The sequence below is a fragment of the Barbatula barbatula genome, assembly GCF_947034865.1.
Source record: "Barbatula barbatula genome assembly, chromosome: 11".
In the NCBI taxonomy this organism is placed as follows: domain Eukaryota; kingdom Metazoa; phylum Chordata; class Actinopteri; order Cypriniformes; family Nemacheilidae; genus Barbatula; species Barbatula barbatula.
Window position 1 is genome coordinate 2,832,027 of NC_136774.1, and position 20,954 is coordinate 2,852,980.

General features: G+C 37.9%; 2 protein-coding genes across 4 annotated transcripts; one reads left to right on the forward strand and one right to left on the reverse strand.

Annotated features, from left to right (window-relative positions):
• The first annotated feature begins 4,076 nt into the window (after positions 1-4,076).
• On the forward strand, positions 4,077-10,745 carry mbd4 (methyl-CpG binding domain protein 4). 2 transcript variants are annotated; one of them, XM_079466772.1, is made up of 8 exons: positions 4,077-4,140; positions 4,644-4,890; positions 6,252-6,712; positions 8,532-8,591; positions 9,612-9,746; positions 9,857-10,006; positions 10,231-10,334; positions 10,418-10,745. In XM_079466772.1, exons 2-8 carry the CDS (start codon positions 4,733-4,735, stop codon positions 10,490-10,492), a joined length of 1,143 nt encoding a protein of 380 aa, XP_079322898.1. In that variant the 5' UTR covers positions 4,077-4,140; positions 4,644-4,732; the 3' UTR covers positions 10,493-10,745. The 2 variants fall into 2 exon arrangements, with proteins under 2 accessions (XP_079322898.1, XP_079322897.1); XM_079466771.1 differs by lacking the exon at positions 4,077-4,140 and having other exon boundaries at positions 4,494-4,890.
• Positions 10,746-11,554: 809 nt separating this feature from the next.
• On the reverse strand, positions 11,555-19,669 carry creld1b (cysteine-rich with EGF-like domains 1b). 2 transcript variants are annotated; one of them, XM_079467278.1, is made up of 11 exons: positions 19,475-19,669; positions 18,692-18,814; positions 18,361-18,443; positions 18,113-18,223; positions 17,300-17,391; positions 16,798-16,977; positions 16,561-16,656; positions 15,850-15,933; positions 15,683-15,778; positions 14,898-15,038; positions 11,555-13,571 (listed from the first exon to the last, which is right to left on the reverse strand). In XM_079467278.1, the coding sequence occupies exons 2-11, from the start codon at positions 18,806-18,808 to the stop codon at positions 13,351-13,353; spliced, it is 1,221 nt and encodes a 406-aa protein (XP_079323404.1). In that variant the 5' UTR covers positions 18,809-18,814; positions 19,475-19,669; the 3' UTR covers positions 11,555-13,350. The 2 variants fall into 2 exon arrangements, with proteins under 2 accessions (XP_079323404.1, XP_079323405.1); XM_079467279.1 differs by lacking the exon at positions 14,898-15,038 and having other exon boundaries at positions 11,556-13,571; positions 19,475-19,665.
• Between the last annotated feature and the right edge of the window lie 1,285 nt (positions 19,670-20,954).

A 20,954-nucleotide genomic window follows, 5' to 3' on the forward strand; every position in this document is an offset into this window, starting at 1 on the left:
TGCAACAAATGCATCAGTTGTTATTGGAAGTGTCCCTGGTTCCGGTTGATCTAACTAGTGCAGCCTAGATCTTTGAAATACATATATTATGATAATCTAGTGTATGCAAGATTAAAAAGATGCGTCTTTAGTCTAGATTTAAACTGACAGAGTGTGTCCGCCTCCCGGACATTGCAGGGAAGACTGTTCCAAAGTTTAGGCGCTAGATAGGAAAAGGATCTGCCGCCTGCACTTGATTTTGAAATTCTAGGTATTACCAACTGACCTGACGCCTGAGAGCGTAGTGCACGTGATGGACTATAATACGTAAGAAGTTCTCTCAAGTAGTGAGGAGCTAAACCATGCAAGGCTTTATAGGTAATAAGCAAGATTTTAAAATTTATGCGATGCTTTATAGGTAACCAGTGCAAGGTTGACAGAACCGGGCTAATATGCTCATACTTTTTTGTACGTGTAAGAACTCGAGCTGCCGCATTTTGGACCAGTTGGAGTTTTTGTAATAGGCCTGCAGGGCAACCACCTAATAGTGCATTACAGTAATCTAGTCTTGATGTCATAAAGGCATGTATAAGCTTCTCCGCATCTGATGATGACAGCATATGACGTAATTTAGATATATTTTTAAGATGGAAAAACGCAATCTTACAGGTTTTGGCGACCTGGTTCTCAAATGACAGAGTACTATCGAATATAAAGCCAAGATTCTTAGCTGAAGATGAGGGTTTTATGGAACATCCATCAATAGTTAAGCAGTATTCTTGGTTGTTACGTAGGGCGGTTTTCGGTCCGATAAGTAACACTTCAGTTTTGTCCGAGTTCAGTAATAAAAAATTGCTACTCATCCACTTTTTTATATCGACAATGCATTCCACTATTCGATGGAATTGCTGTGTTTCGTGAGGCTTCGAGGAAATATAAAGTTGCGTATCATCAGCATAGCAGTGAAAGCTTATTCCGTGTCGCTTTATTATATCTCCTAGGGGTAACATGTATAATGCGAAGAGCATAGGCCCTAGTACTGAGCCCTGTGGTACACCGTACTGGACTTGCGATTTGCGTGATACCTCATTGTTTATTTTTACATATTGGAAACGGTCGCATAAATAAGATCTAAGCCATTTCAAAGCTATTTCCTTAATACCGACATCATTTTCAAGTCTATGTAGGAGCATGCTGTGGTCAATGGTGTCGAATGCAGCACTAAGATCTAGCAGCACCAATAAGGAGATACAACCTCGGTCGGACGCCATAAACAGATCATTTGTAACTCTAATCAGAGCAGTCTCTGTACTGTAATGTGCTCTAAATCCAGACTGGAAATCTTCATTAATCTCATTCCTTTATATATTTTTCCCCCTGATTTTTTGGTTGATATTCGGTTTCTATCAGTTACTAACATTGTATTCTTTTGTTATTTTAAACCACATGAAAACCAATTGGTTTGCTATTCCTTTTACAAATTCGGTCAAATTTTTTCCAAACTCTATTCGTATAATCTTTGGACCGAGGCGCACAGTACTGACTGAACAGATTTGTAATATTTGCAATCGTTTCTAAGAAAAAACTCTTTAAATTTTGTCATGAAACAGGGATAACATGGTTGAAGAACCCAAGTACAGGCAGCTCGGATGAATGGGTAAACAGATTTTAATTATAAATACAAAACCCACGATGGGGAAAACCACTAACCAAACTAAATACCAAAACAGAAAACAAATACTTCCCACAAGGGGGGCAAAAACAAACAAGGCACATACATGAACATGGCACACTAAGTACAGGGCAGGAAACATGTACAACAAACGAGCACAAGACAATGGACAAGAGGGCATTAAATAGAGAGACTAACAAAGGAGATAACGATGGGCAGGTGTGGGTAATGACACAGGAGGAAAGCAATACTAGAAACGAGAGGGGTGGGGCCAAATGACGAGACTGGAGAGAATGCACATTTAGTCCAGATTGACAATAGCATGCTTCTCTCCACATTAAACACGTGGGTCTGTCATGATTCTGCCACTAGCCTAGAAAATCAAGACAAGAGAAGGCAGAATCATGACCAAAATTAACCTGGCCTGTGACGGTGTTTCTTTCTCATAATACAATGATCAGGCTGTATAACATGCGATGCATTAATATACAAAATCTTCATTTTGAGTTAATTATTTCTTTATGCTATCTGTTTTTCATGTACATTGTCTCTGTGATGTTATAATTGTATTTGGGCCTAATCAGGTTTACATAAATAAAAATGCTCTTTTTTTAGGATCACTGTCAACATATGTGCGGTCAGAGTCAAGGAACTTGGGAGTCATTTTTGACCCAGTTCTTACCTTTAAAAATCAGAATAATTGTGTAGTTAAGAGTTGCTTTTATCACCTACTGATCTAGAGAAGTGATTCATGCTTTTATCTCCTCCCGTCTGGACTACTGTAATGCGCGGTATATATTGGAGTAAATTAATCCTTGATTTCTAAGTTGCAAGTGGTTCAGAATGCAGCTGTGAGGCTTCTCACTAGCACAAAGAAATGGGAGCATATAACCCCTGTGTTAGAAAAGCTGCATTGGCTCCCGATAAAATATCGTATTCAGTATAAGGTGTTGCTATTTGTTTTTAAAGCTGTTCATGGTATGGCCCCAGAATATATTTCGGAACTGATCCACATTCATTCTTGTAGACCTCAAAGGTATTTAAATTCCTTATTATTACTTTACTTTCAGAACTCGCTTAAAAACTAAAGGAGATTGTGCATTTTCTGTAGCTCGCCCAAGGTTGTGGGATATGCTTCCGCCTGATATTAGAACCGCTCCGTATATTGGTGTTTTTAAAGCTCGATTAAAAACGTATTTATTCTCTATGGCTTTTACTGCCTGACTTGATGTTTTGGTACAGGCGTTGATTTTTGTTTTGTTTTTTGTGTTTATTTATTTGGTTGTTTTCTAGTTCTTTTTTATTATATTATGTGTATTTACGGTCTACTGTGTAGTGGAAAGAGCTTCATAAGTAAAGTACAGTTGAGATTTGAGACTGTTATTTTTGCGTTGCACGGTGATTGAAAGATTGCTTGTAGCTCTGATAGCTCTTCTCATCAGCATGGGTGAATTATATCAACTGAGTGGCACACCCTAATAAAGTGTGAGCTTTGAGACTCTGAGGTTGTCGGTTTGAAGTGTAGTGTGTGTCCTAAGTATATATAAATTATTATAAGATATTGGTTTCTTAAAGGATTTCTTTATCGAGACTTTAATTGGTGTGTAATGTAGCTATTTAAGCAAAAATAACATCTTCAAAGTTACGACGCAGTGCTCAAAGTTCACTGCAAGGGAAATATTATCTTTACCAAAAGCTACAATGAGCTACTTCCTGGAGTAGTGACATCAGGAAACCCAAATTTACATGAATGCAACCCCTGGTAAAACACAAGAAAGGCCAAAAGCTACAATGAGCTACTTCCTGGAGTAGTGACATCAGGAAACCCAAAGCTGCTTTATTCTGACACAACTGACACTGTTATTAATGTTTATGTAACTGGCCTGTCGGGAAACCGCTGAAATTATACAGGTAGGCAATGTAAACAAATATGTGTTTAGTAATCCACAGTCGGTTGTGGTATATTTTTATATTATCTCAAAAGAAATATAGGACTAAGCCTTTCCTCCAGTCCAGCACCCTAAACCTAACTCGCATGATATGATGGTAGCCCAAAATATCAAAACTGCAGCAGTGATATGACAATTGTAATAACTGGTAACATAACGAAGAACTGCAATGCTGAAATTGTGGTTTCAGAAATTTAAAATAGTCGTAATTTTCTTTTCAATCAATGTAAAGACATTTTTGTTGCTGTTGGTTTATTTGATTCAACTTTTATTATAAAATAATAAAAAGTGTTTTTTACTAAAAAGTTTTCTTATTAGTTTTGGATTCCTTGTGAATGCATTTAAACAAATTCTGGTGAAAAAAAACGTTAAATAACAATGAAAATGTAATATTTAATAGGTTTTTTCATTATTGTCTCCACTTTCTGCTATCCTCATTCAAAGCTTGAAAATCCAGCCTACTTGAAGTGCAAGATCTTCCCACTCGCAGGTCTTCGGCTGCACAGCGATATCGGAAACCTTATGGAGGAACACCAATTGGTAACATGTTACATTTTTTTAACCACAGATGCCGTAATTGTCGATGCATGAATGTATGAGTATGCATAGCATTTGGAGGCTATTTAACAGTGAAAGATTGAAATCCTATACATTTTGAGGTGGAACACTATCCCTCATGAAATTAACTCCATGGACTTTGTCCTCCTGCGTGCCCCCATTTCCACAGTTGACCCAAAAATAACAATTAAATATATTTTGAAGAATGCTCATAACTAAACAGTTCTGGGACCTCATATGGGAAATTACTTTATATTTTTTGTATCAAGTATACAAAAGTGTACTCCTGTTTTTGAATATTTTGAAGAATGTATGCCAGCAAACAGTTCTGGGGCATATAATGTGTTATTTCTGTGTGATATCATTCAATTTTTTTATTAGATCATTATAGTTTAACCCCGGTGTTATGGGCGCCTTATTGTGGGGATGGTGTGGTTTAGTAAAAGTTTAACTGGTGTTTTACAAGTGCCTATCTGTCACTGCAGGGAGTATCATGGATCCCAAGATCGCTTATTTTCAAAAGTGTTGAACGGCACATTATAACGGCCTGTTTAGTCACTCGGAAGTGAGTATAATGTCAACACGTGAAAGCGCGGACGCAGAGCTGCGTATATGCAGTCAGCCGCAGACGGCTGCAGCAGGTGTTCCTGCAGACGGGAGGAGAGAGAGAAGAGCGAGACAGAACGGCAGATCTGTAGCACCAGCCGCAAGAGTCGATGTGTACATTAGCAGGTGGGTGCTGCCGATAGACTCAGCAACGTGCATGACATGTTTGTTTAAGTAGATTTATTGTTTGAAATTATCTCGGCACTGTAACATTTTTGCTGCCTTAAGTTTAACTTGGCTTTACAAGTCATGTTTTCAAATGTCTTTACTTGAACATGACTTGAAGCAATTTCTACTTATTTGGCAAATGTTTTAACAAATTTTAAACGGTAGGGTTGAAATGACTGGCAAAGACAAGTCGATTGTACTTAAAAACTTAAAGCCCCAGTGAAATAAAAATTATTATTAAAAATAAGATAGCCTTTAAGGACGTCAAACTAATTGATATGCCCCTACGAGTTTGCAAATGATATAGAAGATAACAGCCTGGCACATGCGCTCAAAAAAATCAAGAAATACCATGACATCACCAATCAAAATGCACTTTAGAATCTGTAGAGTCCCGCCCCCTTAACTATGAGAGCTTCTGAAGCGACGCATCATATTAGCCACTTGTTCGCACATTTATTATGTCCGATGTGGTGAATGATGCATTATGCACTAGGGGATGATCCAAACAGTGTAAACACTAACACGAACGCAAGTTGTTGCACAGGAGTGTCCTCTGGTCCAGAGACACGATAGTACAGAGCTGATCATATGCGTCGATCATACATGCAAATCTGCCGAGAAAACAAAACGGATTCAAGTCTACACAGAATATTGAATGTTAAGGTTCTATGGAACTACAGACATGAACTTGATGAATAAAGTAGAAGACAAACGCCAGTGTCACTCAACAACGTAAATTAAAAACTCTGATGTTCCTAATCCTTTTAATAGACTTTAAGTGAAAAGTGAAAGTGACCTATTTGTCAGTTATGGTGAACCATACCTGAAATGTGACCTCTGCATTTAACCCATCCAGAGAGAAGTGAACACACGCACAGCAAGTCGTGAACACAAGTACACCCGGAGCAGTGGGCAGCTATCACTGCAGCGCCCGGGGAGCAAGTAGGGGTAAGGTGCCTTGCTCAAGGGCACCTCAGTTGTTACCTGCCGGCCCTGAGGATCGAACTGGTCACGAGTCCGAATCTCTATCCATTAGGCCTTGACTGCCCTTTTACACCACTGTGGCTATTAAGCTGTTAATATAGCCTGCTTTGCCAGGCTGACTGTGCCGTAAACCTAAGGGGACGGGGCCACCCACGTCTCGTGTTCTCTGCATTTTTCAGTTGAAATTACGTCAACACAGCTAATATTGCTGCACATTCCAAGGCGTTCACTGGGACTTTAAGGCAGTAAAAAAGATTTGACAGTGTGTTAATGTAACAAATAGTTTGGATTGTGAATTGAATATGCTACAGTGAGTTTATTTGGTTTTGTAGTCCTGAGGGCAGGAGCCTCAGATCCAAGACTCGGCTCCAGAATAATCTGCTCTCAGAAAAAGACATCAACCTGCAGCTAAGTGACTTCAGCTTCACAGCGTCCAGTAACAACAGCAGAGTGACTCCAGCTGAACAACACGGCCAACAGAAAAAGAAAGGAATAAAGAAAAGAAAATCAAACGTTATGGACAATTCTCTTCTTGTTCCTGGGATAACAAGACTTGATGAAATGGATGGTCAAGAAGAGGTTGGCGAACAAAAATACCTGGAAACAAAGGATTTAGATCAAATTGGAGACAAATGTATAGTGACACTTGCTGTAAGACCACAGTCTACTTCAAAACGCCAAGAGCAGAGTCTGTTAGAGAATAAACTGGAAAAACAAACTTTAAGAGAAGAAGAAAATGAGACAAGCTCAAACCACGTGGAACATATGTCACCTTCTAGAAACACAGAAAGCAGTAAGTATTTTATAATCTATTTTGAACAAAAAGTCCTGTGCTTTTTTTTTATCTTATTACATAAATGCATGCATTACTTGTTGCTTTTGTTTTGTATTAAATTAATTAAATTAATTAAATTTAAATTGATACTTTGGCTCTCAAATATACTTCCATATATTATACTTCCGAAGCAAATAACTGCATATATTAAATGTTACTAAAGATGTTATTTCAAGTTTGTGCATGTGTAAATTATTTATTAGACAACTTAAAAAATTTAAATAGACAAAGTTTAAAGTGGCAGTCCGGAACCTTTACCTTTTTATCGCCATCTCAGCGTGGAACATAAGGCTATGTTCACATTTTACACTTTTTTTGAAGCTGTTTTACACAAAAAATACACTATAAAGAGTAAACTGTGTTTTCAAAAAAGTATTTTTCTGCAGCCCACAGCATCTTTTGAAGCTGACAAAAGTTCAACTTTTCTGAAAGAAATTGGTTGAGCAGAGTCGAGCTTTAAAAAATAAAATGGCCGACGAAACGGTGGTTGGCAGGGCCGTCTCAAGCATGGGGCGGGGTCCAGTGTGAGTTAGACGACACGAGGCCCTATAGCATATTAAGTGCTACTACAGCGAATCGTTGGTCAAATAGAATTTCAATCCGCAAAATCAATAGTAAGATACATTTAGCTGTTATTAAAGGGGGCATTGTTAATTAAAAGCGACCATCAGATCTTATTATTGTGCCTCTATTGTATTATTATTATTCATATTTTTTATATGTCACCTTGGCGCAGGGCCCCCTGGCACGATCGCACCAGTTGCCTTGCCCAAAAGACTGCTCTGCCTGTCGGAGCATAGTTTTGTATAAATTCAAGTTAATTTTCACTTTCGATAACTTTTGATTGCATTTCTAATGAGAAATTAGTATTGTAGTTTATAGTAGTTCTCTCAGAATTATATTTTAATTATAAACAGTTACGCTGCCTATGAAGCATGTCTAAATCACAAACGGTGCCTCCGAAGTCATTGCCTGACAACAAGTCAGCTGCCTAAGCTTTCAAAGCCACAGAGAAGATTGCTAGTGTTGTAGCTGATGTTATAGCATAACATGAGATGCCCTCAGCTTCTATTTGTAACCACAATGCTGCAAGCATTTTATTTGACTAAAAAGCGCCATTGTCAACTTTTCCTTGCCAAAATAATAAGTCCAATGTGAACAGTCTAAGATCAAAGTTATATGTGGAGTTATTTTCAGTTACTTGAGTTGTGCTTTGCCACTGCTGCTCTGTGCGAATAAATCTGAGCTCTTTGCTCACGGCATCAGAGCACATCTGTACATCAACGTGACAGTGATATATGACCGTGTCTATACCAGATGCGACGCGAAACATTTAAAAACATTACTAATATAGAATCATTGCTCGTCAGGTATTGCGTTGTGCATGGTGTAGACAAAAACTCTGAATAACATCCTACAAGTCATACATCTGAAAAGTGCAGTGTCTGTATGTGTGTCAATTCAAATCAGTTTCATTCTATAAAGCACGTTTTACAGTTCATGATGCATTGCATCAAAGCAGCTGTACACCAAGAAAACAACATTTAACACACACAGAATAAGATATCATCTTAAAAGTAATATGAGAAGACAGGAATAGAGAAGGTAAGGAGAAAAGCAAATGCATACAGATACACATATGTACACATTCCTGGGAAAATACTAACACATTAAAGGCAATATTCAAGTATAAAGCCTGATGGTCTGATGTCAGCAGATAGTAAATCATAATCATGCATTTCTTTTTACTAAACCTTACTAATCAATGTCATTTTAGGGTTAAAGTTATTGGCAGAGAAACGAACAACTAGCCCATACTTTACTGGAAGGAAATATGGTAAGTAACTTCAAAGATTTTTAATGAAGCCCACAAACTGTGGGAAGGTGGGAAGATAGCTGATGTCAAGAGGGGAGGGGTATAGACTGCACTCCGTATGCTTTTGAATGTTTTTCTCTTTTATTGTCAGACATTACAATGATTGGCTGTTTTTTACCACACTAGACTGATGCATTTAGCTTCAATTTAAAACACTATGTTATAGATACATGAATCTTCTTCTACATTTTAATTCTCGCAAGGATTTGTGCAATGTTTTGAATACGCTTAAGAGATATTTGTATGTATAGGACATGTTTCTGTGTGTTGTGCACACTGTGCCCCCTTAAAATAAATGGGTGCGTGACGCCCCTGCACGTGGGCATGCTCTTTCTCTCACGCTCGCATGTGGGATTTCTCGCTGGATGATGCGTGGGTGTGCTTTTCAGGGAGAATTGTCCAATACGGGGGACCCGTTACGAAACGGGAATCCATGTTCGAAATAAACTGTTTAACAGTGTAAAGAAGTTAAAATTCATGAAATAGCATGTTAGAGCTTTAAGTGCTCTTAGACCAACAGCTTGAACATATTTTAAAACTTTCTGTCAAAGAAATACTCTTTTTGCAGATGCTGCTCATGTAATGTGAGTTTGAACGATGTGTTTTTATTGAAGATAAAACATGTAAGATTTACATATTGTGTTTGTCTAACACCAGTTTATTGATGATGTCAATGTTTGTTTTAATTGTAAATACAAAATATCTCAAAAAGAAACCGTTTCCTCTTAATATTAAAATATTTACTGCGGGTAAAATAAGTATTGAACACGTCACCATTTTTCTCTCTAAATATATTTCTAAAGGTGCTGTTAACAGAAATTTTCACCAGATGTCAGTAACAACCCAAGCAATCCACACATGCAAAGAAAACAAATAAGATCAGAAATTAATTTGTGTGTAATACATTGATATACACAGATATCATGTCTTCTCATTTTTTCAGATATCGTTTGCCAAATGCATAAATGTATTTCTCTTTAGATTTGAGTCCCCCAAAGCGTAAGGCTTTCAGGAAATGGACCCCACCTCACTCGCCTTACCAGCTTGTTCAAGAGACACTGTTTCATGACCCCTGGAAGCTTCTAGTGGCCACAATATTTCTCAACAAAACCAGTGGTAACCAACAAATATCTTTTTTGTTCATACACGTTCTTTTCATCAATTTACTGTGCAAGTCCATAACCTCTATAAATGTATGCTACTGTTGCTTCCTGTGATATGTTCAGGGAAAATGGCAATTCCCACGCTGTGGCAGTTTTTTGAGCGGTACCCAAATGCAGAAGTGACTCGAGTGAGTGACTGGAGACCGCTTGCTGACCTGCTGCAGCCTTTGGGGCTCAGTAACCTCCGAGCTAAGGCACTCGTACGCTTTTCCGGTACAGTGTGTTTGGTAAAATGTACCAGACTAGCTTGAAATATTCACTCTTTTGCCACGTCATGTGTGTTTTTTGTGTTAAAAAATATTTAAACAACTTCAGTAAACAATGTTTACACTATTCAGACAAAATTTAATATAATCAATGCAGACCTTTGCAACGTTAGTATTCTTGCACTTGCAGTTTTATAAATTTTTCTGTATCTTTTGAATTTTATTTTCTAGATGAATATCTGAGTAAATCTTGGCGGTATCCTATTGAGTTACACGGTATTGGAAAATATGGCAATGACTCGTATCGTATCTTCTGTGTGGAGGAGTGGAGAGAGGTAGAGTCATTACAGCTAATACTTCATCACGAAAACTACAGCCCTGTCATATTTTTGCTCTTATATGATTGTGTGTTTTGTAGGTCACTCCAAATGACCATAAACTCAACGACTATCACACATGGCTGTGGGAAAACCAGGAGAGATTAGGAATCTGATTTCCGTGATACCAAAATGTACATGAATAAATCCATCATGACAAGCATATGCAAATCAGTGTTCTTAACTGGGGAACTGATCAGGGACCAGCTGAAGGGTCATACTTTGTGATAATGTTTTCATTGTGAAGTTATATTTGTTTTAAATAAATTCAAGTGAAATGTTTATACTAAAATTACGTAAATAAATGTCCTTTTAATCATCTGTACATCCTCTCCTTTTATATTTTATTTGCTTAATAGATTTATAATGTATTATTTTGATTAACAATTTATCAGTTCATGTTATTCAAAACCATTACAGACCAATTTATAGAGACCAGCTACATGGAACATAATTTTCTGATCTGATGCATTTGTTGCATCAAAGAGTGCAGAACAGTACTCTACTCTCAGCCAGTCTTGTCTCATTGTTCCAAGGTTACAAGAGCGGAGCGGGCAGGGCGCAATCCATTCCTAGACCTGACAAATGCTGGACGAAGGAAGTGACGTCCCTACAAAACTTCAGCCACTATTAGATTATAAATGATAATTTTAAATCTAATTTTTTTTTTTTATTTTCGCCTTGTTGTGCAAGCACTGTTGAGCTTGTGCAGAGGCAGCAGTTTTTGCCAGAGGGGAACTGGAATCCCCTGGTTAGGCCTGGTTTCCCTCCGAGGTTTTTTTTCTCCTCCAATGGAGTTTTGGGTTCCTCGCCACCGTTTGCATACTGTTTTGCACTGTTTTGCCTGGCCGGGGGGGCTGCTAGAATTTGGTAGTCTTATTTAATTAACACTGCATATAGGAATTTATTGTGTGTCTGATATTTGACCTGTGTTTTGAATTCCATAACCTTTTATGTTTTACTTATAGTCATTTTTTCTTGTACAGCTGCTTTGTAACAATGAAAATTGTAAAAAGCGCTATATAAATAAAGCTGACTTGACTTGACTTGATCAAAGCAGATATAATCAAGTAAAAAGTGCAATTCATATTCTTAGCTTCATTTGTGAATCGTCATTTCTGCAGATACAATATTCAGTGTGGTACACCAACTAAACCAAACCAATAAAACAGTCATTTAGGATGATTTCTCTTTAATAAAATCTTTGTCCATCCTAACAAGTGGTGATAAAACAACTCAGAATAGTTCACATTTAAGTCCAGATGAAATAAAAATTACAATTGGAATATTGCAGTGTTTATTACAGATAGCTTATCAGTGCGGGCCATTTTCTTATTAAAATGAATGGCCTTGACAGTCTGGAAGATCGGAAATGGAGAGTCAGGAGAGGGCGAAAGTGCTTTTTCAGATTTTTTATTATCAAATTCTGAAAATGCACTTCCTCCCTCTAGTGGCTATCTATTTTCGATGATGTAAGTTAGACGGCTTTGGCAAGGCATCCGTTAACTCCTCCTCTCCAACTGTCAGCTTTCTGCAAGTTTCATTTAAAAATGCAACAACTGTTTTGTACATTCAGTCAAGTTGTGATGTAAAACACAAGCCATGCCCACTATTTTTCTCGGTAGAAATTCTGTTCCACTCGAAAATGAGTCAGAATACGGAAGTAAAAAAGATCAGAACTTCTGGTTCTGGGGGACTTTAGATTTTTGAGAAACATATCAAAGGTCTCACTTTTATTGTTGTGGGGCATATTCACACTCACAAATATATGAAAAATATGACAAGTAAATGCAGCAATGAAAATTTGTTTTCATCTAAATTATACAAAAAGGCATGCATGTTTTTCAGCAGGGAGCAAAATCGGTCATAAAATGAAAACAACTGATCAGAAGGCCACATCAGCTGAATGTGTGTTCTATACATATAATAATAAATAACTACAATGAACATTGAATTGTCACATTTATAAATATATTATGCACTTACAGTCTCATGTAATAACCTGAAAATAAGGAATTGTTATAGTTTTCCAAGCCTAAAAAAATCATTGAAATAAGGTACATTTTCCTAGTGTTGTTCTTTAAATTTGGCAAGCAGTGGGTGATGTACAATTTTTCTAAGCAAATCTTCAGAGTTCACAAATCATTCTGAATTAAGTAATTTTTTTAAATCCAGTAATCAAAAGTGTTTGGACAGGTCACAGAGATTCTTAGGTAAAAATATATTGGGGCCCCATTAAAATGACCCAAATCATTTGAAGTGCTTTTCAAACATATTGACAAACATACAACCAGTGTCATTTCAAATTAAAACACACTAGAAATCACCATTGTTAGGGTCATAGTTCATGCATTTGGGACTGTACTGTACTGTGTATATGCAAGAAGAGTTTTTTCACCTGCTAGCTACCCGTCTTCCTTTTTGAGTGTTCAGCATCTTTTCATATGATATAATTTTCTTTGTTGAAAATACCCACGGCAACAAGCTCATCTCTCTTCCATAGTCGACAGGCAGTTTTATAAGGGAACCCCGAAATAATTACAGTATATGTAAAACCAATATGATATTGTATAAACAATGTAAAGGGCGTTACATGTACTTTCTAAGGTAGCAAAAAGAAAGATCCATGCCAATATGTACAGTACCTGTTGCTTTTCTTCAGGTCAGTCCAAATATGTAACCACTGCCTTGTGTCAAACAGCCTATTAGAATCTTATTAAATACAGCAGCAATTGAACTGTTGGAACACAGTGTTATAAATAAGCTTGGTACAAACATCATTATCCACTAATTCAGAGCATCAAAATGCAACATAGCTAATGCCACTTACAGTATCCCCAACCCGTAGCATCCCTGATTGACATGCACTGCTATAGCGCCAGCTAACAAACCCAGAGTCCATGGCGTTTCTAAATGTCTGAATTCCCTGACAGCTTGCCATTATCCACATTTGAGTCTCATAGTGTCTGATTCATTAGCGCCCTTTAAGGAGGCCATCCAGCACTCGATCGCCTTTCTCAGAAAGCCAGTATCCTGCCATTGCAGCCAAACCTCCTATAAAGATGGCCGTAAAGACCATGTCTCCTTTGGCAGCCAGAGTAGCTAGTGCACAGATCACCACCCCAAAGAACATCTGCTGCAGAACGAGGATCTCGTCGTCTGTCATCTCATCAAATAGCCCCTTCTCTGGACCAGCTGTGAAGGGGAGAAGAGATGGAAGATGGGATAGAACGGTTGAGAAACAATTCTAAAAGGGCAAGTGAAAAGTTCACAGTTGGCATTTGTGGTGGCTTTAAACTTTAGGCTTGTATGTAATTTGTAGTATAAATTAGTATACAACAGCATTACAGCGCACAAAGATTAAATGAAGATGTCCTTCTGAAAAACCATACATACAAGTTTAGATGTCAATTATAATTTGATGAGAATAGTGATTGAAAATGGAAACTTTGTGCAGGCCTGTTGCCTGTAACAGTTTTTTTTCCATTTGAGGTTTGCTGATAATATTTCCAATACATCATATTTATGCAGCAGTTCGCAGTGAACACTATGCATTGACCATGTCATTCGGAACAGTTAGTTCATGGAACTTTCTTCTAATGAGCTTGTGTTTTTAATCAGGTGTGTGAGATCAGAAAAATATGCAGAGCGGGGGGTTGCGAGGAAAAATGCCTCTAGATGGCACACAGTTAAATGTAGATACTGTCCAAGAGAGATATAATAGGAATTTTATGGGCACATGTTTGTTTTGTTTACGGCTGACTTGAAGTTTGGAGGGGATATTTTAAAAGTTTGACGTAAAAAAAAAGCATGTGTAATAATGCATAAAGACAAAATGAATTGCACAGCCTATTAATACTGCATGGGTTATTATGTATGGGAAGAATCCCAGTGGTCTTGTTTATTGTCTGTAAAATATACCAAAGTGATCGTTCCTGACATTTGCTTAACCACCAGTATGCCAACAGTAGCCTGCAGCAGGTCTGTCCAAAGTCTGTCCTGGTGAGCCTGCAGAGTTTAGCTTTAACTTTGCTCAACACACCTGTCTGGTCTGCCTACTGGTGACACCTTGATTTGTGGATTCAGGCGATAAAACATCTCAAAGTCATCTTTATATAATCTCCAATATAATCTATATAGTCAACAAAATCATCTTATTGAAGCGGTTCATTAATGTATTTAACACAACGTAATGCAAATTTGTCATTATTATATGCACACTGGCAGTTCGGCCATGTGGTGCCCACTTTAAACGCTGCCGGTCTGTAGGACAAAGGATTTTACCTTTTAAAGTTACTATCTTCATGTAACATTTATTTAAATATAAACTCTAGAAAAACATGCCTAGATGTTATTTTTCAGGTCTTCCATAAAATATTTTGTATCTAATTTGGTAAAAAGAAATAATGGTACTTCTGCAGTTGTGCTGCCAAAACAGGATACCTGAGAAGTATGTTAAAGTTGTTACTTTAGTTATGTTGCTGCTATGCTGGCACACTGCAACAGGCGTGTGTCACTTACTAGGTGGTAGATTCTCCACACAAATACTGTCTCGTCGAATATATCCCCCCGCACACTCACAGCGGAAGGATCCCTCCTCATTTACACAAGCTTCATTGAGTCCAGGACAGGCAAGTGCTTTTTCAGAACACTCATCAATGTCTGAAAAGTACAGACAGATCATCAGACAAAGTAGGGATGGGCACGAGTACCGGAGTATTCGGTCATGAAAAACGTCTAAAAACTTTTCTATTTTGTAATGAACTTTCTTTCTGACTGGCTAAGCTGGCATTTCGGCAGTACCCTGAGATCTAATTGCTTGTGTTGCCAGTGGTTGCGGTCCAGACTCAAGATCGGAGAACAGATGGCTTTGAAAGCGCACAGCGATGTCTGGCTTCACTTTGATTAAATTGATGAAAATAAAAAAAGTGCAAGAAGCTGCATACGAATCATACAAATCTAAAACAAGTTTGATTCGTCATCATCTTACACTCGGTCTACAACCAGACAAGATGATGCTTCTCATGACCTTGAAATTTATTTTAAATGTTTACTGAATTTTCAAAAACAGTGATGATAAATGTTTGATAACATGACATTATTTACTAAATCTCTACTAGTTTTATCAACATACATTTTCGTATCAGTGTGTAATTAAAATCTTTTATTATTGTCTTGATTTAAAAACCTGTCTAGCACTGGAAATATGATAAAAAAAATGTCCATCTCATAGACAAAGCAAGCACAGACACATTTCGTCATTACCCAAACAAACTCACCAGTACATGGCCCTGAATTCCACTTACCTAGACACTTTGAACCAGTGAGCCTGAATCCTCGAGAGCATTTCTTACAGCGAGCAGGTCCACTACCCATACAGCCGACACATGCTTGATCACAACCTACATATAACCCATAATCAGTGTACGTGTAAATAAACACACACAATGCATTAAAACACTATATAACTGACCTCTGCATTCATAAGAGCCATCTGTGTTGAAGCAGTAGGTGTTAGATGGACATCGAGCCAACTCAGTCCCGCATTCATCCACATCTTAAATAAATACACAATGACAAAGCCTTAAATAATGGCACGGTGAATAATCTTTGAAGAAAATGTGTCACATTTATGTTCTCTGTGCTCTCTATGTGCTGCTGCTGTAAATATAGTGAACAAATGCCATCGTCTATGACTGAGCTGGTGATTTTTCTGGACTGAAAAAATGGACTGCATAACTGCCACAAAGAAAATGAAGAGACGAAAACCGAGTGTGGGGGACTTTTCCCAGATGTGGCAGATTAATTTTGTTATTTATTTGTTTAGCTAGACTTTTGCACTTAGCGAACGCAGCGAACCATGGAAGAGCGTGACTATGCAATTAGGGGATTGGACAGAGTCAAATAGCAAATTAACAAAAAGAATGGTTCAATAAATCAAAATTTATCTTTAGGAAAATGATTTTTCTGGACTTGCAAGACTTAATTCCATCTGCGGCGCCGAGCAGACCCCAGTGTAACACCGTTTACACTCACTACGTACAGGCACATCCCTAATATTATTCTTCATTTATAAATCTTGGTGAGTTGTTCCTAATATCTTTAGGGGTATTATTAGTGTGGCATTTGATGCATATGATAAATGTACTGTAAAACTTCTATTATTTGTTATGGCATTACTAACCAACACACTTGTTGTTGTGAAGGATCCATCCAGGCTTACATTCTTGACATCTGTTGTCTTGTGGACCAGTGCACTTTTTACAGGACTGATAACAAGCTATATAATTAAATAAAAAAACATTTTCACACATTCAACATCCTCCCATAATATTTTTTATTTGCATTTAATAACCACAAATGGCATGAAGAGACTGGTACAATATGCTCATTTATAAAACAAAACTGTGTGTGTGGTTACCGGAGCAGGGTGGTTGTGTGTGATTGGAACTCTTTTCTCTGTAGTATCCATCAGCACAGTTCTGACACAAGGGGCCTGAGTATCCTGGGTCACAAACACATTCTCCATCTCCTAGACGTGTGCCCTCACCCTCACATCGACCAAGACCACCGCACACACCCCCAGGACCTAACGGACACTCTACACAGCAAACATTTTTTCACAAACTCATCCCTACAGCTGAACTGCAGCCTAATACTCCTTCCTGGATTCAAATGGTTAACGAAAAGGACACTGGCTAGACATACTTTTACCTTGATAGTTAATGTAATTTACTTGTTATTTCTTTTGCTTGTTTTCAGAAATAATCTACAGGGACTCTTCTTCTATATTACTTGCGGATGTGTCCTAGAGTAAGTTAGGGCCGCAAAAGCACCCATGCGCAGTAACGCTTTTTAATGTTTTTGCTTTCAAGCCATCTATAATAACTTAGAAAAAATAACCCAACGTGCATCTTGTTTACCTGCACATTCCGGTCCATAGTGTCCTGGCGGGCAGCACAGTCTCAGCTCATCAATGCACAGCCATTCAAACGGGTCTGGTGCTTCGTGCTGCCTAAAAGTCAAACATAAAATACACATACAGAATTTTAACCCACTTTATTTTAAATACATCAATGAGCAAAACCTCTTTCAGAAGCTCATCAGAAATATACTTTGATTTGTTTTATTCGCCTTGTTAATGCTCTTTTAGATTCACGTATTGCAAGTCGGCGTATAAATAAAAGCCATAGGCTACTTCAGCGTTGTTTCGAGGGATATGAATAAAAACAAAAGAGGGTTCATTCACTGCAGGAGAGATCGAGTGATTGACAGTGTGATATGATCGCTTTTCTCTCACACATATGCAATACAGCATGATGCCGATGTAGTTCGGCATCATGTTTTTTTTTCCCAGAAGGTTATTCTCTCAGTACATTGACAACACGATGTGACCGTTTTCCACTCTTACACATGCAAAACAAGCATAAAACATTAAGATAGACTTCTTTTAAATGTGCTGTTGTGGTTTGGCCAAAAGGGAAGTAATGGCGATTGTTAAAACCACATTAGACACCACTTCTCATGCTTAAAAGATAATAGTGTTGCTTTCTGCTGTCACTCCATGACCATAAAGAATGCACTGTGCCTTTAATTCAGCGTGAGCACAAAGAAGCACGGACTGCTACCGGCAAGGTTTCATTCAGTTATTTTGCATTCGTATTCGGCTTTGAATGACAGTAAATGAGAGTCGTAGAGTCGATTCCGTCGACTCCAGCAGTGGGACATGCTCTCACCTGTGAAACCACCAGGTCTCCACCTGATCCTCAATCTGCTCCAGTAGTTTGTTGCAGTCAAAGTCTGACTTGTCACACGCGGTCTCTACGATCTCTAACAGACGGGTTTCACTGCACACACACACAGTACAATTTTAAATAAAACCCAAATAATTAGATAATAATGACGAAAACTTGTACTGAAAAAATTTGGGGTGGGGGGGCTATCAAAAAGATAGATATTAATTGGTTTACTACAGATCTCTTACCTACGTGCATATTTTGCCAATTTCTCTTCTTCCCAAGCCGTATTCCCTCCTCCAAAATTCTTATTAGCGGTTCGCTCCAAGCCCTGAAACAACCAATAAAACAGACATTCAATATTGGAATGAGTAAGGAAACTGAAAATATGAACTATTATATTCTTGCATAAACTAAAACTCGATGTGCATCTAAAATAACACATTTTTACAACCACCTGTCACTAAATAAGGCACCTGTCCAATTAATTCTATGTGGATGGAAATGTAAAGCAGTGTTTGATCTGAGCTCTTTGAACATTACAGAAGTGAAATGGATTGCAAACAGGCAGGCACAGACCTTGATGAAGCTGCTTGTAAGTTTGCGGCAGGTCTGGCAGGGTGCGGTCCGCACAGTGCCCACAGACAAGAGAGAGCACAGCACCAGAACAGACACGAGGGGCCAAGGCCACCACATAACGTCCTGCAAACAGCAAAAAAAAAATCAAAACCAAACTCCAGATAGAGAGACAGATACTCCAAGTCTTGTCTTGATGTTTAAAACCCACTGTCAATACAGAATGGCATGATATTATACTATTAAGACATAAATATGGTTTGCGATATTGCTATACAGTATGATGTGGTATTGTATCCAACAATCTATGACATGTGCAAGACAGACACAATGCATGTAATGATCTCTGGGTTACAGAGGAAAATATCTAAATCAGTATCAGTATATTGAACAAAATATATTTGTTAAATATATATGTACATATCTTGTATATAAAAAGGCTCTCTAGGAAAAAACTATAATTGACACTTCTTCCTGTTTGATAACTACACCGATCTAACATCAGAGTCTGCACACTGCTGCTGCTGATGCTGCAAGCATGTAGGGCAGCTCCTGCCTGCCGGAAGTTCGGGGCACTTCACCCTATAATAATGTTTTTGAACATTATAAATAATGGATTGAAACGAAGGATTATCCAAACGCATCTTTATCTACAACATATTCGGAGATGAGACGCCACACAGCTACAATATTTCATAAGTGATCATGACATACATAAGAATGAAACATGGTCACTGATGCTTTAAATGTCTCCGCTGAAGCACGGTGTGATTGGTCTATACTCACATTAAAATATTGCGTTTCGACCGTAAAGAGCTTCCGGATGGTTTTGACAAAAACGTCTTCGTGGCGTCTTTACGTGAGCAGCTTTTCGCTGCGTTAAAACATGATTTTCGCACCGGCGTCTTCGACGATACATCCACTCTTCTAGTTCATTCTGTTGTGTCGCCTGCAGGTCCCCCCTCAAGTCCCGCCCTTCCTGCAGAAAACCAATTGTAATTCAAAAAGGATCTTGATGCACCAATCACACGCCGCCGTGTGCCGAAATGACAGCTGGGGATTACGTGTCATACAAAATCAAATCTATCGTATTATTCTTTACATTCATATAGGCTACCTCATGTATCTTAAACATAAAACGTTGCCTTGGAATTGTAGACTTTATAAATATTAATAAACAAAAGAACAAAACATGTCCAAATGTCTTTCCTGGGCCATATTGTTTTTCTTTTGTATTATCTTTGTGTTTTATTTCCTTCTGTTTCTTCTTAATACATCGGGATTGCGTGAATTCTTTGAAGTAATTTTTAGTCATTGTGATCATAATTGAGTGTTTGCTGTTTGTTTGAAATAAAAAGAATACAAAGGAATTAAACTCAAAACCACAATAATATCATATATTAAATAGTAATAATGTTAAACAAATGCACACGATAAAATACTGCATGTGTCAAATAACTGATTAGGTATGTATTTGAATGTAAAGAGATTTCAAAATCATCTACTTACATTTCTACCAACAAATTATCCCATTAAGGTTTTTGTGGTCAATTCACTTTCTGTCTCAAAATGTGTTTATATGCTTAATTTCAGGGTTTTTGACTTTTCAGTAGATTGTTATTTTTATTTATTTATTTGGATCAAAAAAGAAAATTGGCTTGGATGATTTTTGGATTGAGCGGCACAGAAATAACAAAATTGTGAGTTTCACCTTCATTCAAAGCTTTTATTATCAATGTTGATCCAAAAAGGGACCGTACAGGCTTTTTCTCTGCAATTCTTTCCTCGAGCAATACAAAATTTAGTAATCATCGTTGACACCTTGGTATCTGGGTCTGTGCCAAATTTGGCAATAGCGCCATCTATGGGTCATGATATTTATTAAATTGCTATTTAAAATTTTTTCAAATGATTGTCAGGGAGCCGGTCGCCGCCATCTTGGCAGCGCGTCACTCCCGTATAATGGGAAATCTTCAAAAAGGCGCGACGTGGATGGAGCTGAAGTGCCTGGTTGGTGAACCACCCCCAACCTCACAGTTGTCATGAAGGGCAAAATTAGCTATGAAGATCATGTTTTGTGCCTGGCTGTAAAGATGGGCATTTTAAAGGTGGAGTGTGTTTCATGCATTCCGACTTCTTTGCCAAGTTAAACGTGCTGGCTTCACATGCTTGACATGGTCAACATGTTAAAAACATAAACAAATATTACTGTGCATGCGCACTTTTGTGAACCCCAATTTAACTTTCTTATAGCAATACTTGGTTA